The sequence below is a fragment of the Ptychodera flava genome, chromosome 18, assembly GCF_041260155.1.
Source record: "Ptychodera flava strain L36383 chromosome 18, AS_Pfla_20210202, whole genome shotgun sequence".
Lineage (NCBI taxonomy): Eukaryota > Metazoa > Hemichordata > Enteropneusta > Ptychoderidae > Ptychodera > Ptychodera flava.
In genome coordinates, this window is record NC_091945.1 from 30,291,615 (window position 1) to 30,309,584 (window position 17,970).

The window sequence follows — 17,970 nt, forward strand, 5'->3', positions numbered from 1 at the left end:
CATAATATGCTTGCCTTTGGAAATATATATTTATTAAACTCTGTTGCAGGCAGGTAAGGTAAGGCGCTTTGGTGTATTAATCTGTGTTTATAAATAAAAAAATGGCATCACTGATCATAAGAAACATGGTGTTGAAGTACATATTTTTTTAAACAGAAGGCTATGGAGATCATTCTCTTTAATAGTAAAGTAGAACTTTAATAGTAAACTTGCAAAATCGAAATCTGAAGAGTAACTTCAACACTTGTGGTTCTGTTCTACTCTTAGGTAGCAAATTTCAGTAAAGTATCTACATTTTCAATTTCTGTGCAGTGCCAATATGCAAACCAACACCACATCCAAAAGACCATGATCAGTTCCCAACTGCATAAATCCCCTCCCTCCCTCCCCTCTCTTTCTCTCTCTCACCAAGTCTAGGCATTGCAATGTACTTTGGACACCTTATTGAGTGACCACCTTTGAAACCAATTTCCACACCACATCAACTAGAGATGTGCTCATATGTTTTGGCATTGAAGGTTTTGACCTTAATTCAACCATTTATCAAAGAAGTGAATGTCTTTTACTCACCTTTTAAGGACATATGATATGACTTGACATGAGTACTTGCTTCTTTGACATTTCCATGCTGTAACATGATGGACATTTGCTGTTCCAACCATTTTATGTATACCTCATTAGGATTTGCGTTTGACACCACTGCATCATAATGTCCAATGCTGAGCCAGCTTATATAGATGGGTCTCTCAGTGTCTGTATTTCCTGGACTATGTGTGTGGAATTTTGGTTCTGTCCTACTGTCCCCTCCTCCAATCAGTACATGTATAGGAACACCAAGTAAGTGGCTTAAAATGTTTTCTTTAGTAGACCTATCCAAGGCAGCATAAAGTTCTGCATCTCCTTCACTTGCATGCTGGGATTGAAATAAGTTTTCTCTCGCGTACTTGACTGCCTTTTCTCTGAGATCATTATGTCTGGACTGATCACCATAAAAGGATTCTGCAATAGCTCTATAGAGAGAGTTCCCATCAGGAATTATGTGATGTCTATAAAGACCTTTACTTTTAAGGAATTTATCCTGAGCTTCCTGTTCTATCACAGTCTGGTTACTTTTCAGTTTCTGATATAGAGGACTCATGGACACACCATGTCTTGTGACATCTGTCCCAGAAACTTCAGAACCTGTAAAGTAGACAGAGTAGAGGTTGATACATGCAATTTCATCGCAATGTAAAGAAATGAGAACGTGAACCCTAAACAAGAAATTTGGTTACTGGGAATTGAAATAATCTTCTATCCTGTACCAGCAAAAAAAAAAATAGTGTCAATGACACTTTGCTCACATTTGGTTACTTTGGCAAGCCAGAGTAAGTGTACAGTACCTGCACTTGATGATGCAACTCCTTCATGATGCGATGAATGTTCAGATTGGGGCAGTTTACCAAATGTCTCGCTGAAATTCCTCATGGATGTCTGGTCACTTTCAGATAAATTAAGTTGAGAGAAAATCCTTTCAGGGCTATGTTGATGTTTCCTTGTTTTTGTTCCTCTTTGAAGAGGAGACTCTGATTGTTGATATGAGACTGGTTGTTGAATATCCTGGAATGGCATCTGTGATTTTTGATGTTGTTCAAGTTGCTGTTCCGGAGAATTAAATGTCTTTCTCTGTTTCACTGAATCTGTTGCCTGGTGAGCTGGTGGATGGCGCAATAACTGCTGCCGAGGTTGATGAATGTTCTGTGCCATCACACCTGATCCTTGATGTAGATATTGAGATGATGTACCTTTATTTCCATAATGTAGTCTTCCTGTTTCTTGTTGAGCTAATGGCTGACCTTGCTGTAGCTGATGTTGTGATGGTAAATACGATTGTTGAATGCTCTGTCCAGCAATCATGTAAGATCCTCCTTGAGAGAATGGTTGGGTTGATTGATCCTGTGCATGGCTTGTCATGTCCACTCCCTGTAGAAGTGATGGCTGGACCTCTGGTGTTGGCATTTGTGGGGGATGGTATTGGTGTGGTTCAGTCCTAAATCTATCCCGAGCCAATGCCCTGAATTGCTGAGATGGATAAGTCAGTTGAATATTCTGGGATGGAATTTCAGAAACTGGTCTTGCCCTTGTGCTGGCATGTATGTATTGTTCATGCTGAAACATGGGTGCAGGATCATGGCCTGCTGGAGATCTAGATTGGACTTGATGTGTCTGAGGTTGTGACTGATGTAATGTTTCATAATTTGGTGTTGGCAATTCAGCTGATGAATGGTACTGCCATAGAGATATAGCTGGATGTACACTAGCATTCACTGCCTGCTCTGATGAAGGCTGGCCCTGAAGTTGGTGATGTGGAGATGGGTTTAATGGTTGGATATTTTGTGAAGAAAAGACTGGTGTTGTCTGCTGTGGCAGCTGTTGTGCACGTGGTATCCCAGGATTCACTGCCTGCTCTGATGTGGGATGGCCCTGATATAGGTGATGTGGAGATGGGTTTAATGTTTGGATATTTTGTGTAGAATAGGTTGGTATGAACTCCTGAGGCAGCTGTTCACTGTCTTCTCTTTGAGGAATTCCATCACTTCTACGTCTCTGAAAAATAATAAAATATTGTGAGCTGGACATTACGACAACTACAGATCTAGCTAAGTCAATGCTGAATTTGGATCATCTAGATTAGGATCAAAGTACAATTTATTTGTATCTTCCAACACTTAGGATAGTAATTCACAGTGTATTAAAGTCATCACAGAACATAAAAACTCGTGCTTGTTTTTCTTCATTTGTAATGATTTCGGTAAATAATAATTGTGTAGTGATGCAAGTCATTGCAAATTGAGAAATGCCATGCAGGAAGAGTGCACACACAAACATAATTAATTGAATTTCATGATTGAGAAAATGCACATTATTCATTCACCAAATTTGTAAATTGCTGAATGTGTTTCAATCATGGGAATGATGAAAGTACATGGGCTTTGCAAGGGGGCTGAGTGTTTCAGGGCCAAGATACAAAAATAAAATGCGTCATTGAAAGCATGTTCTCTAATGCATTTGAAGCATATGCTTTTCAGTTAAATTTGTGAGACTGTATTACAAAATACATGATCTGATAAGTGTAAAAGGACCACAAGACAAAATAAAATATGCCATTGAAAATACAAAATGTTTTCATGCTCTTTGAAAAGAATTTGCATATGCTGCTGATAATGAAAGTTACACAGCTGAGTTTTTATTGCAAATTTCCATGGAACCAAGATACAAGTAAAGTGCATTGGTGTTCTCACATGTACTTTGAAGAAAATTTCTGTGTATACTGTTCATTATTTAAATATTTGAGGTTTTATTGTAAAATTCCACATGACATAGCAATATCGAAAAATAAAATGTACTGCTGAAAACTGTGTTCTCTGGGGCATTTTGGAATACAATTGCAACATGTGCTGCCACTGATTTATGTATTTGAGCAAAAATACTCAAACCCACACAGAACACTGTCTTTCACTTCAAAACACTAACAACGAGAATACAAGTAGTTGAGTAACTTTGTTCTTCATCTAATTCATTTTTGCATCATTCTCACCATGATATATCTAGCTCTCATGACATATCTAGTTTTGCCAAATCTTATAAAGTCACAAACCAAAGTTTGCATCATTCAGTTTGTTTGATGGGCCAGTAATGCTAACTTTTGATAATTTTTTTTTCACCACTTTTGTTTTGAACATGAACCATAATTCCTTGTTCTACTCCCCAAAGCATGTTTGTTGATAAACACATTGTTCAGCTTGTCAACTCAGCTCATGTGTGTGAAAATTGCATTGTTATTGTTGAAAAGTGATTTCTGTTTGAGACTAGAATTCAAATGTAAACAATTACAATGCATTTTACACATAGATGATAAGTTGACAAGCTAAATAGTGGGTGTTTCAACATTCTTTGGGGAGTAGAATAAGAAGGTGCAATTGATACACACAATAAAAATGATGAAAAAATCACCAATAGTTAACATTTAAAAACACTCTTTCAGTTGTTGACTGCAACTTTTGGCAACAGAAACATACCTTACCGAAAATCATAGATAACAAAAATAAAAGTCAACGAAACCATGAATACAGAACATTTGGATGCTGCCATTTAATTTCAAATGCACATAAAAATATACCCACTTTAAAGAGTGTCGTACGTTCAGAGAAAGATAGGCACAATACGTTTTCTGCAACAGTGCCAAGAAAACAAGTTGCTGAGTCACAGTGGATTTATCACAGTTACACAGTTATTAGTGAGTTCAGTCATGTGACAAATGTGTTTGGAACACACTGGATGATCAAATCAAATAATAAAGAAATAAATAGCCCATGGCTTTCTATAGTAAATATACTATAACCTGTGAAAAGTTTAGTCCAATACATCCAGCGAAGATTGAGTAAGGCCGCGTTCAAAAAAATGGTGATGGGGCTGGAGGAATTCAGGGGGGAATTCGAAAATTTTTGGGGTAGTCAAGGGGGCAGGGGGGAAATTGAACGTTTTGCTCTGCCTATAGGGGGGACCTGAAAATATTTTGACTCCCAACATTTTGATGTCGTCCAATGGTTCTAATGTTAGTAATAATTAAACAAAATCTAGAACCGTTTTGTCGCATTTTATGTCTTTAATCTCGAAAAAATCTAAAAATGTATGAATGCCATTAAATTTTCATAAAACAAGTTGGCCTTGTAATGGGGCAGGAGCTGCAACTGTTGATAATTTTTTCAATATTTCTATGCAATGTATCAAACACAGTTTCTTGGTGTCTCTCTACAGCATGGTATTCAGTTTGTCAACAAAGCCCATTTGTCTAAATATTGGTGATAATTGAATGATACAAATGCACGGTACACGTAGGCTGTGTTGGCAAGCTGAATACTGGACAGCTCAACATGCTATAGGGAGTAGAACAAGAATGCAGTTGTAAAAACTGAACAAAAATATTAATAAAAAGTTAATACAACTACTGCCCTGCTACTATATACTGGCAGTGACAGAGATACATGTAGCTCTGACTCTGATGTAGTTTAAGAAGAGTTTCAGTCATAGGACACTCAATTGACAGTGAAACATACATCTATAGCACTTGTACACAAGATCCAGCCAGAGAGCAACACATAGAAGACTAGGGGACTAACAGTTACCATGGATTTGTGAATTCTGGCATATGAGAACAATCAAATATTAGAGAAAAAAGATGGGGTCACCATACTTGATCTTATACAAATGTACCATGAAAAGTCAGGTTTTCTAAAATCACTTAAAATCAGTATATAAAACCATTCATTTCAAGTTCATGCAGTGAATGAAATTTTCACATCTCATCGTACAATAACACAAAAGTAAAACTTTTAACAGTAAAGACTATAATTTAAATGGAAAAATGTGTGACTAAATGGAATCATTTATTTTTTATCAAATTTGCCATTATTACACCCAAAATTTCTGAGATTAAAACATTAATTTCATGGAATATTTTAACCTTCCAGTATTGTCAATTTTGTAAAACATTTATAAGTTGCATCTAAGTTGTATATGTCTTATACTTTTGAAAGAAAAAAATTTCTGGAGGTCACTGCTCATTTTTTCACAATTTGGTTAAACGTAGCCAGGAATACACAATTTTCATACTCTCTCATGATTGTCATTTTGTGTGCTTTTCAGCTGGTGCCATTGACCTGGCCAGAGTTGGTTAAACTCAAGTCGGCTTAGACTGAGAAATCCAAAAAGTTCACTGATGCACGGGCATTTACAAATGAATCAATTTAAGAACTTGCCCTAGGTATATGGCTCTACAACTTGCTGATAAGAGGTAGTGTTGAACATCTGCATGCAGAACGACACATTACATGTTTATTTTTACTCTGAATGCATTCCTAATAAATATGCGGCTATATGGTAATTTGAAGGGAGGGACTTGAAAATTTTTGAGGGTGTTGAGGGGGGGGGGGGTGTGGGGGTGGGGTTGGGAGGGAAGATCTGAAAAAAAATAAGATTTCAGTCGCGATTCCTCCAGCCCCCCCCCCCACCCATTTATGAACGCGGCCTAATGACTTCACAAAGTTTGAAAACAGGCCTAAAATCCACACACTTTCCCACTGATGAGCATGGCCGCCATTTTGTTAATTAGCCGGGCCAAACATGAAGCTGCCAGCGTGTCTCCTGAGGCTGGTGTGGAATGTTCCATTATGAAAATCACACAGTTGGAGGGGACAGTATCTAAGCTTTAAAATGAGGGGTCACAATTGACACTGGGCCAAAAATTGTGGAAACGGCATCAAAAATAAGACTTTCGACACAAAATTTTACCAAAATTAACCTTTTGATCCAGTATTGTGGCCTGTAAATATAATGACCAACTATCATTTGTTCATTTAAAACTAAATTTTTGATGTTTGGAGTAAATGCAAAAATTTGGAGCCACCCTGTTTTGAAATAATTTTTAATAAAATATCATGGTTCCGTGGCAACGTGTTGGCAGATATGCAAAACTTTTATGTAACTTTGTACAATTGGTCTCACTTAGTACTACATTTGCTGAAGGTTTGTTGCAAATTGATCATAAAATGGCAAAGTTACAAGCATTTAACCAATTTTCTTTGTCTGAATCGGTGCCATTTGTCTTTTCCTACACAACAGTGGTTAATAATGACAAAGACCCTTCCAAATTAATGCTGTCCAAATTAATGCTGAAAATTTCATTCTTCAAATATCCATATCTTCAAAATGGATAATTCAATTTTATATAAAGTGCATTCTTCTTCTTTTTAAGAGTTCTATCCTGATACAACATTTCTGATGCTGTGAAAAACATGGTTAATTTTCACCTGAATGTATTGTTGTTTATGCTAAAAAATACCAATCTGAAAATTATTAACCATCATACTACCAGTAAAACGTTTAACTTTAGTGGTCCTTCTCTGAATGTACTAGAATCAGGTTAGTGAGCCAGTTGTTGTGTCTATTTACCTGGAAGTTGTGGTGCTCCATTTTACTTATCTTCCAATTGTTTTTCTCTTTTTCTTCTTTCTCATTGTCTCATTTGTCTGTCTCTTCTATTATAAATCTGTCTAATGTTGTTGAATACCCATTAAATAGAGCTATAAATAAAAATCATGTATAGTGTAAGCCAATATAAGTATAAATCTGGATACTAGTTGATAGAAGATTATTGTTCTAAGGGACTGGTCAGTTTCTTCGGCCTGGGGGGGGGCCGGTGGATTCATGGGGGGGGTCACCCTGTTTTTGACTTTGGTGATAGGGGGGTCACCATGTTTTTTAAATGCCCAATAGGGGGGGTCAGTGTGTTTTTGAATTTCGACACAGGCTCATCATTGCCTAAAATGCATCGTGTCAGCCACAAATTTCATCCAGTTGCATTTTTCGGCGCGCCCTTCGGGCGCGTAACTTTAATAATTTTTAGCACGCCCAACTTTAACATATCAGGCATACATATATCAGAGATATATGTATGTTCAATATTTTTCAGCATGCTCTTCAAGCTTTACTTTAATATATCAGACACTTTTCAGCACACCCTTCCTGTGCATTACTTTAATATACAAGACATATATATCAGAGATATCAGGATGTTTCATATTTTTCTTCGCGCCCTTCGGGCGCCATACTTTAATAAATCAGAGATATGCCATAGATATCTTGATGTTTGCTAAGTGAAAGTGTACTATTATGAAATCTGCATTTCATATGAAAAGCATGACAAATTCCTGATACTTTTCTGTTCTCTCTATGAGAATTCAGTATGAGAAAGCAACATGCACAAATATCAATGTTACAAGAAAAGGTCATCTCAAACTCTGCACACATCAGATTTGGCTAAAATGCCTCTCTATTGTTCCTCAGGAGATTTAATTGGATGGCTGGCAAGTCTTAACACCCATCAAAGTTTTTGATTTACTGCTTTTTCCTGTTTGATATTAATGATTGACATCCATTTCTGTACAACAGTTCAGGACATCTGGTTGAGCATAGAAAGTGTGAAATACATTCACAGCTCATTCAAAATGTACTGTATTCAAACTTTAAGATTGACACTTTGAAATTCCTATCTTACAATTGACATGCCAACAATTTCATTAAAACACAGAATGACTTAAAATATAAATGTATGTAAAATATAATATATAATATATATATATATATATATATATATATATATATATATATATATTACAGTATTATATTATTACATATTACAGTTGTCGCGTGCGGGGGGGGGGGTCACCCTGTTTTCAAAATTTGGAATAGGGGGGGTCACCCTGTTTTCAAAATTTGGAATAGGGGGGTCAGCCACTTTTTGACGTCGGCAAAAGATAATCCACCGGCCCCCCCCCCAGGCCGAAGAAACTGACCAGTCCCTAATGGCAATGTTAGAATAAGATCTGCAAAATATAATGTCTTGTATCTAAAATGCATACCAATGTCATAGACTTAAGTGGCATGGAGGACATTGCTGTTGAAGTGTTTTAGTATTATACTCACTCTTGCAAACCTCACCACCCTGCATATATACACAGATATGCAACCAGATAAGACATACTTATCTATGCCTATCCATGTCCACAGATAAGCATGTCATATATGTAGACATGGATATGCACATGGGTAGCACAAGCGCCAGTCATATATTCAAAATAGATGAATTTGCATAATTTAAGGATCAGTAAACATCCCTCCAGAGTTATTTCAAGGAAACAACTAGTATCTACCGTATATTGACAAAAAAATTGTTTTGACTAACACATGGTGATCTGGGATGTGTGATTATAACCATTGTCTGATCAGTGGTTATAAAGAAGATTTTGACCAAATATGGGATTTTAAGCTAATTTGCATAGTTTTGATAATATCATTAAAACAATAAAACTTCTTGTTGTATACCCATTGTAAAATACTTGTTTTTAAGATATTTGAGTGGCTCGACATCTTCACATACACACACACACACACATATATATATACAGTATATATATATATATATATATATATATATATATATATATATATATATATATATATATATATATATATATATATATATATATATATATATATATATATATATATATATATATATATATATATGTGTATATATGTGTGTGTGTATTTGTATATATATATATATATATATATATATATATATATATATATATATATATATATATATATATATGTGTGTGTGTGTGTGTGTGTGTGTGTATGTATATATTATATATATATATATATATAGACAGATAGACAGACAGACATACAGACAGATACCATTACGGGAAGGCTCCATTAACTTAGGAGTACCCTACTTCCCTAGAGGATCAATTTCACAGACCTGCCTTTCCTACAATGGCACTACAATGGCACCAGCTGGATTAGATAAACATAACAATGGAACATTCACACCTTGGGGATTAAAAGTCTTCTGTTTGTCACCCGAGTTGCTCAGGCAAGGACTCGGGTTTCAGGTACCATCACAGGGAATGGAGTAATCTTGTTGTTGTTGTTGTTGTTGATGGTGATGATGATGATGACGATAATAAAAAATATTAAAAAAACAATGTGTCATTCCTTGCTGTTTTGTTTGTCGATGTTGTAGATAATTGTAAAAGAAAACTGTAATCGTGACCAAAAAACGACGTAGGTCGCCCAACGTCACTCCCGTCCTATTATACAACCAAGGGTGGAATCGAGATGCCCCTGATCAAGGCTCATCAGCTACCTGAAAAATACTTATATGGATACCAATGACAAATCAACCCGTCATTTACTGTAAACTATCACCTGGAATACTCATTCACAACGACAATGTACACTCGCTCAAGTACGAGCGCGGATGTTGACTACGCTTGTATCCTTGTAACGGGGGAAATTCAAATACCCGGAAGTGTACGCTCTAACTATCGACAGTATATCCTGACGTAAAATGGCAGATTTCCTGACAAAGAGTTGGTAAGTATCCGTTTATCTGCATGACTATGAAGGTTTTTCTTCTTTTTCGCGTACTTTTGAACGTTACACGTACGCGTACGAGCAGGGAGCATTGAAACATAAACAATCGGCTGGCCGAAGCAGCCTTTACAGGGCCCCCAATTGGTCAATTTAAATGCCCAGTGATGACCGACCCATCACCATCGACCGGGAAGTTCAAATGTGATCGATTTTGACCAGGTACGACTTGGAAATCGCCGTTTTTCCACTCGTTTGCAGGTCGGTAGTTCAAGTGAAGCCCAAATTAGGTCAGTGAGATAAATTCAGTGCCTATGATAGCACATTTCAATCGATCGCTCGTGAATGGGGTGTTTTTTCTGGGCCTTGAAGGTAGCTGATGAGCCTTGATCAGGGGCATCTCGATTCCACCCTTGGTTGTATAATAGGACGGGAGTGACGTTGGGCGACCTACGTCGTTTTTTGGTCACGATTACAGTTTTCTTTTACAATTATCTACAACATCGACAAACAACAGCAAGGAATGACACATTGTTTTTTAATATTTTTTATTATCGTCATCATCATCATCACCATCATCAACAACAACAATAACAACAACAACAACAACAACAACAACAACAAGATTACTCCATTCCTGTGGTACCATGCAAGTTAATGCAGTCGTCCCCTAATGCCATGGATTATATATATATATATATATTATATATATATATATATATATATATATATATATATATATATATATATATATATATATATATATATATATATATATATATATATATATATATATATATATATATATATATATATATATATATATATATATATATATATATATATATATATATATATATATATATAACATGATTTTAAATGTTGTACTCATGCTCGCTTTAAGTATGCGTTACGGGCGTGTCGAGCTAATGAAGAGCAAATAAAAAATCTTTTTGGTGGAAATCACAAAAAATTTTGGCACTCCATTAATAGTAAAAAGTGTTCGTCCAGGCCAAACAATGTGGGTGGCTGTACTGGCGAAGCTAATATTGCTAATATGTGGCGTAACCACAACTCAGTGAATACGATACATGATCAGAAGTTTGTGTTAGATGTTGTTGAAAAGTGTACTCTCGATATTGTTTATCCCAGTGACATTAGTGATGCCATAGGGAAACTACAGGCTGGTAAATCTGCATTTATGTATGCTAGCAGTAAAGTTTCCATTTTACTCAGTATGTGTTTTACGGCGATGTTTGTGCATAATGTTTGCCCTAGTCGCCTTTCCGATACTGTTTTAGTTCCCATCATAAAGGACAAAAACAACAATATCAATGACAAAAGTAACTATCGTCCGATTGCAGTTTCGACAGTTGCTTCTAAGCTTATGGAATTAATTTTACTTAGAAATATTGAATGTTCTCTTGAAACGTCACACTACCAGTTTGGTTTCAAATCTGGTCACTCGACCGATGTGTGTGTCTTTGTAATCAATTACTATAGAAAGCATGGTAGTAATGTCATTGTCACTTTCATGGACGCCTCCAAGGCATTTGACAGAGTCAACCACTGGGTTCTCTTCAAAAAGTTGATTGATCGCAAAGTACCAGTGTATTTTGTCAGATTTCTCCTGAGATGGTATCGAACTCAACAGACTTTTATTCGCTGGGGTGCATGTACCTCCAGTGGTTTTACTGTCTCCAATGGTGTAAAGCAAGGTGGGATCTTGTCACCAAAGCTTTTTAATATCTATATTGATCATTTGAGCTTTATGCTTTCTAATTCCAAAACAGGTTGTAACATTGGAGGACTGTTCGTCAATCATTTAATGTATGCTGATGATATTTGTCTGATTAGTCCTTCTGTCAAGGGAACTCAGAAGTTAGTCAATATTTGTAGTGAATATGGTGATACTCATGATATTTTATTTAATAACAAAAAGACCAAATGTATGTGTGTGAGATGCGATTCTTCTATGATTGTCACATTCCTTCTATGTATCTCAATGGAGTTAAATTAGTATTTGTCACAAAGAAGACACATTTGGGTTTTGTTAATTCTCAACGATCACTTTCGTGATGATGACGATATCGAGCGACAGATGAGATGCTTTTATATATCAGCTAATATACTTATGAGAAAATTTTCTCGATGTACTTTGAAGTCAAGAGTGTTCTTTTCAAAACATATTGTTATCAATTGTATGGCGGTCCAATTTGGATGAAATATTCTGTTAATATTATGAGGAAATTGAAAGTTGCTTACAATAATGCTGCTTGTCTTTTATTGGGTTATGATAAACATAGTAGTGCAAGCTCTATGTTTATATCTAACAGAATCAATAACTTTGATCCCTTGCTAAGAAGGCAAATTTATGGTTTAATGCAAAGACTTCTGAGAAGAAGTAATGATATTGTACTATATATATATATATATATATATATATATATATATATATATATATATATATATATATATATATATATATATATATATATATATATATATATATATATATATATATATATATTATATATATATATATATATATATATATATATATATATATATATATATATTTAAAAACTATCTACTGTTGATTGACCAATCAGAGTGCTCAATTCAGGGTGTTTTATCTACTCGTAAAGCCTTGGTCACCAAATTCCAGAAACGAATGACAGCGCTGTAGTAAAGTACTGTCCAATCAAAAGTGAACATATCATATTCTGTAGACATCTGGTACGTTTTAATATTCAAATTTGGTAACACAGCGGAAACCAGCTGCAACACAAAATCTGCTGTGCCCTAGGGCATTTATATAATGTGCCCTAGGGCATTTATAGGATGTTCCATTACACTGGAAGGCTACTTCACAAATAAAAGTTTTAATTCATATCCTAAACATGTTACATTGACAAAGGGGACGATTGACGTAAACACATTGAAAAGGAAAATATATCAGTTAGGGGCGATAGTTTTTAAGTCGGATAAAGCCTTCGTACTCGGGCTCTTCTGGTATATAAAGTCCAACCCTGCGATAAAATGTCTCGGCCTGCGGCCCCGACATTTTATCATTGGGTTGACTTTATATACCAGAAGAGCCCTCGCACTCGGGCTTTATCATTATTTTTATTATATATATATATATATATATATATATATATATATATATATATATATATATATATATATATATATATATATATATATATATATATATATATATATATATATATATATATATATATATATATATATATGTGTTGTGTGTACCTACCTACCTACCTACATACATACGTACATAAATACATTACTGTTTACATACAGATTGACGACTGACATCGTACAAATACCCATACTAATCACTTCTATAGACACATAAAAATCTTATCCCGGATATCAGTCCTGGGTTTCAATCAAAGATGTTTACTACTACCGGTATGTAATGGTGAACATGTCTCACTCATTTATATAGCATAGGCCAAGTCAGTTGAGAATAGCAGACGCTCCTACAAACCCAAAGGAAAAGATTCACGGTTATGTTCCCTTCATTTTCATTGTCATTGACCCTGATGAATGTAATCTTGATAGTAATATATTTTACGATAGCCACATATCTTGAAGGAAACTTTTGAAGGAAACTGTTTTAATGAAGTGACAAAAGATTACTGTTGTCCAATAATTTGATGACATGAGCTTTGATCAAAATGTGTACATGACACCTGTATGGTTGGTCATTCAAATCAGCATTGGGCCTTTACTTGGTATTTGGATAAGTTAAAGCCTGATGGTCTTTGAACTCTAATCATTCAAGCAGTGTGAATTTTTTATCTTCCTTTAACCCCTTGGACCCGGCTCGGACATAAATGTCCGATGACGTCATAGAGTACCAGGGGGTCAGGGTGCAAAGGATTTATGTCAAAACATTAAAATGAACAAAATAAATGCAGTGTTTTGAGGTGTGATAATTCCTTTCACAATGAAAGCAACATCAGGTGAAAATCTCAGATTTAAAATAGAATAAGGATGACAATGGTTTAAATGCTTTAAACTTTAAACAAAATAAAACAGGTTGTCTTCAAATGCATGGAACCATCCCTTCCTACCTCCATCGATGTACACCAGTGATAGAACAACATCTGGTACAAACACAGGCCTTATGACTTTGATAAGAATGTTGGAATGTAGCATAAGCATAAAATCAACACTATTAAAACTACCCAGTTCACATCACGCCTGTGTGTAGCTCCCCTGAAATGATCAGAAGAATAGGAGAACAAATTAATACTGACTACCTGACCATGAGCGTGAAGGTGAGCAGGCAATCAGGTGCAGTTGAGGGCACTATTAAATATGCGCTATCACCACAAACTGATGATGTCATACATGCCATAGTATACACAAAGCACGGTTGTCCATTATGCTGTCACAATAAACAGGCGCCGCCAACTAAGCTGTTCGTGCAAAAGGTATTCATGATGACGCACAGTACAATAAATTACCCACAATTCTCTTTGATTTGTATCCTTGAAGGTTACTTTTCTTATAACTTTTTCAGTTCTGTATGCAAACAATAATGTGCAGCATCAGAATAATTGATAAATAATATCAAGTAAAAGTACGTTTAGAAATTTCAGCAAAAGTTTCCAAATAACCATTAAACAACCATGGAAGTCACGTTTTGTAGGTACTACAAATGCCATACTTTTTAGGCAGCAAGTTATGACGAACTGAAGGGGTCATTCTCTGAGAAAACTTAGAATGCAAATTTCTTTTGTCATTTCCATTGGAAAAAATCAATATCCTTTTGTTTCAAAAAACAGGTGCAACTGGTCTCCCTACTTTCCATCACATTATTCTGTATGGCTGAAGACACAATCAGTGGAAAATTTTACAAAAATGCTATCTCCTCTCTCAATCTTGCATAATTTTCCAAATCATTTAAAATGAGAATTGAGAAGAATGGTGTCCTTAAAAGTATGTTTTCAGAATTTTTACAACTAGTCTATGAATTTGTCTACACATGGGAGACCTGGTAGACTTCTCTGGGGAATCTCTGAGGATACAAATCGCAATGAATTATGGGAAATTTACAGTACTGTGTGACGTGCAGTTTTTCAGCAGGCGGGCAAATTTCAAAACTAATCAGCGGGCGGGGAGAGAAAAATCGATATTTACTGTGAGCGGGGAAGAAATTTCATTATTTTCATTGGGCTGAGAGAAAACTGATGTTGGGTAACTGAAAATACGTAGAGGGAAGGGAAAGCCGTGGTTGATGATAGAACTTGAGGGGAACAACTTAGAGGGGAGCAATGTTCTAAAGTATTCTGCTAGCTACTCACATGGTTTTGTGTTGATCTTTGTTGCCTAGTGGGCATCTAGGAATTTCAGTATAAAGTGGGAGAGGGCAGTGGGGAGCTGAAATTGTTTTGGGAGTAGGGAGCAGGCACCGACCATAGATAGTGTAGGACAAGGGCATCAAAATTCAGTGGGAGGGCACATTTCACGTATATGCCAGTGGGATGGCAGTTACAATCAGCTCTACTTTCCCTTCCAAACTTTAGGTCACAGTCAAAAATAAGTAAATTGGTATATCAGCCTTCAAAACATCTTTTGTGATGGTTTTGTGAAATTGATGAAATTTACCAGTCGGCAGCACCTGTCTGTATAAACTGTATTATGAGTACTAGTTCTGTAATAGTGCCCACAGATTTGCTACTTCCATGCACAGTCCCTCCACCTGGGACTGTGCTATAATGCTTTTAGTTTTGTTTGCTACAACACAATCCCTCTATCACTGGTCTGAAAACACAGGCAGTTTCTTTGAGACAGAGCTTGATATGGACATGGATGTGGATAAAACACCCTTGGTCGATGCTCTGCATCATTTACAAGTCATTTTTACCAGTTGGTCAAATGACATTTTCAAAATTTCCATATTGTTGGTGTATAATATCGAAAAACTCAGACTGTGTTACCTTCAACAGAGTTTAAACTTTGAATTTTTTCAAGTTTACTGTTTAGTGTATCCTGCATCCTTATATGTACCAAGTATAGCGGGTGACAAATTGCTGCATTGTAATCACTCGACAAAGATTGTGAAAACTGAAATCAAACAGGAAATGAGAGAGTTCACATCACAGGTTTCTCCTTTTTGAAGGTGACATTTTTGATTTTTTTGATTTTTGATTTTTATTAACGAAAAAATACCTCATTCCATTTTCAAAACTACGGATTACATTACAAGTTTATCCAAGTTAAGAAAGTTGTTCACCTCTCGACTCAAGACGAGAAAAACGGATGACAAATTCCGAGACCAACCCACATCATGCATCGCCGTGCGATGGCTGCTGATAGACGTCTATCAGCAGTGTACAACTCCATTGGACCATGGAGGTAGTAGGAGAGGAGCCCCAACGCTTATTGTTCCTTTTGACGCATGATTGGACGATGCCTAGGCTAAGGCTACGAGTGAGACGTGTTCACCATGGCATTATAGTGGTAAGTGTAGTTTATGCTACGTTCCGACGTTCTGTTCCGTAGCCTTATGTTTGAAACCCAGGACTGATATCTGCGATAAGTTTTACAAGTTTTCGTAATCCCAAACCAATCATAACTTGACCACAGGCTCCTGACGCAACGTTGGCGAACCGCCAAACAGTCATTGATTACATTGAAGTGTCGGGGTTGACCTTTTGATTACCCGCATAGCGACGCACGCTACCCTCGCCAACAGATAGCTGCGTTTCCAAAGCTAGCGGTTCGCCTGCATTGAATCAAGAGCCATGGCCATTGGATAAGACCATCTGATAAATGACGATAAAATTTTAATTACCTGTGTGCCAGAATGCTTACGAATATGCTGTATTGCTCAAGCGTTCGGTACCAGCTTCCCCGGGCAGCTTCCGCTTCGTTGATGATGTCCTAAGGGGTCACATAAGGTCACAGTTCTGGAGTTTATGCCCGAAGCTGCCGGGCGTGGCGCTGTGGCCTCCGCTGGAGCGCAGAATATATATATGCCCCGAAATCTCAAATCTCGTCAATTCATAGAACTCATTTATACGTCTCACTTTTATTAGTCTTTGCTATTACTTTTATGTCTTTATGTTTCACAGTGCGTTTTTCTTGTTGTTGTTTTTTCTGTATAACTTTTGCAAATGTTTTGCCTTTTAAAATGTGTAAGCTTACCTGTTTTAGTGTTATGATATATTTTTTTGGCTCTTTTAATGTGCTCTGTCAACCGTCAATACTGACCAATTGTAATGTCAAATTGTTGTGAAGGTCGACGTCTGTATATGTCAGAAACGCGAAAATATATCTTTTTCGACTTTTAGCGTATCTCTATCCTACCTATGACGTGCATTACACGTGGATCCCCGGGCGTGGATCCCACATGACGTTTGAGCTGCATTAGCTGTAATTTTGATCCATTGTGCATTGTTTCTGCTCTGTTCGTGAAATACAGATTCTTGCTCTACTCCCCAAATCACCATGTTGAATGCCCACTTTCCGAATGGACGATATATTTGGTTCGGACAAGGATTGTGTTTTCAACAATAACATCGCATAATTCATACAATTCATCGTCTTCGGAAGTCAAATACTTGAAATTTCAACATATACTTGAACCTTAAGAGAAAGAACAAGTACGTGTTTATGAGAATTTGAAATATATAAAAACAGACAAATTAAAAAGTATTTAAAAAATAGTATTCCTCGAATTGAAATTCACTTGGGCCTTTTGTTTGTTTTTGCTTTGTTTCGATGAAACCTGAGAGTTTGCATGAACACATAATCGTAAGTCACATAATATTTGAGGACTTTCAGATATTTTAATCCAGGGGAGGGTCAAGACGTTTTTGTCATTGATAGCCATGCATATCAAATTAAAAAGTAGCCTTCCTACTAAATTTGAGTACTCTGTTTGAATTATTTGATCACCCCCTCGAAATATTCGGACATTAACGCCAAGAATAAAATATTTAATTC

At 36.2% G+C, this 17,970-nt stretch overlaps 1 protein-coding gene across 1 annotated transcript; it reads right to left on the bottom strand.

The window, feature by feature from the left end:
- Positions 1 to 562: 562 nt before the first annotated feature.
- On the bottom strand, positions 563 to 16,945 carry LOC139117706 (uncharacterized). The gene is made up of 4 exons (XM_070680949.1): positions 16,817 to 16,945; positions 6,991 to 7,121; positions 1,383 to 2,586; positions 563 to 1,182 (listed from the first exon to the last, which is right to left on the bottom strand). Exons 2-4 carry the CDS (start codon positions 7,009 to 7,011, stop codon positions 563 to 565), a joined length of 1,845 nt encoding a protein of 614 aa, XP_070537050.1. The 5' UTR covers positions 7,012 to 7,121; positions 16,817 to 16,945.
- Positions 16,946 to 17,970: the final 1,025 nt, after the last annotated feature.

Excerpts from the sequence above, each read along its gene's own strand:
- LOC139117706 (XM_070680949.1), bottom strand. The coding sequence starts at position 7,011 with ATGGAGCACCACAACTTCCAG. Across the intron at positions 2,587-6,990 it reads TGGAGCACCACAACTTCCAG|AGACGTAGAAGTGATGGAAT; the intron begins GTAAATAGACAC and ends ATTATTTTTCAG. Across the intron at positions 1,183-1,382 it reads AGTTGCATCATCAAGTGCAG|GTTCTGAAGTTTCTGGGACA; the intron begins GTACTGTACACT and ends TCTACTTTACAG.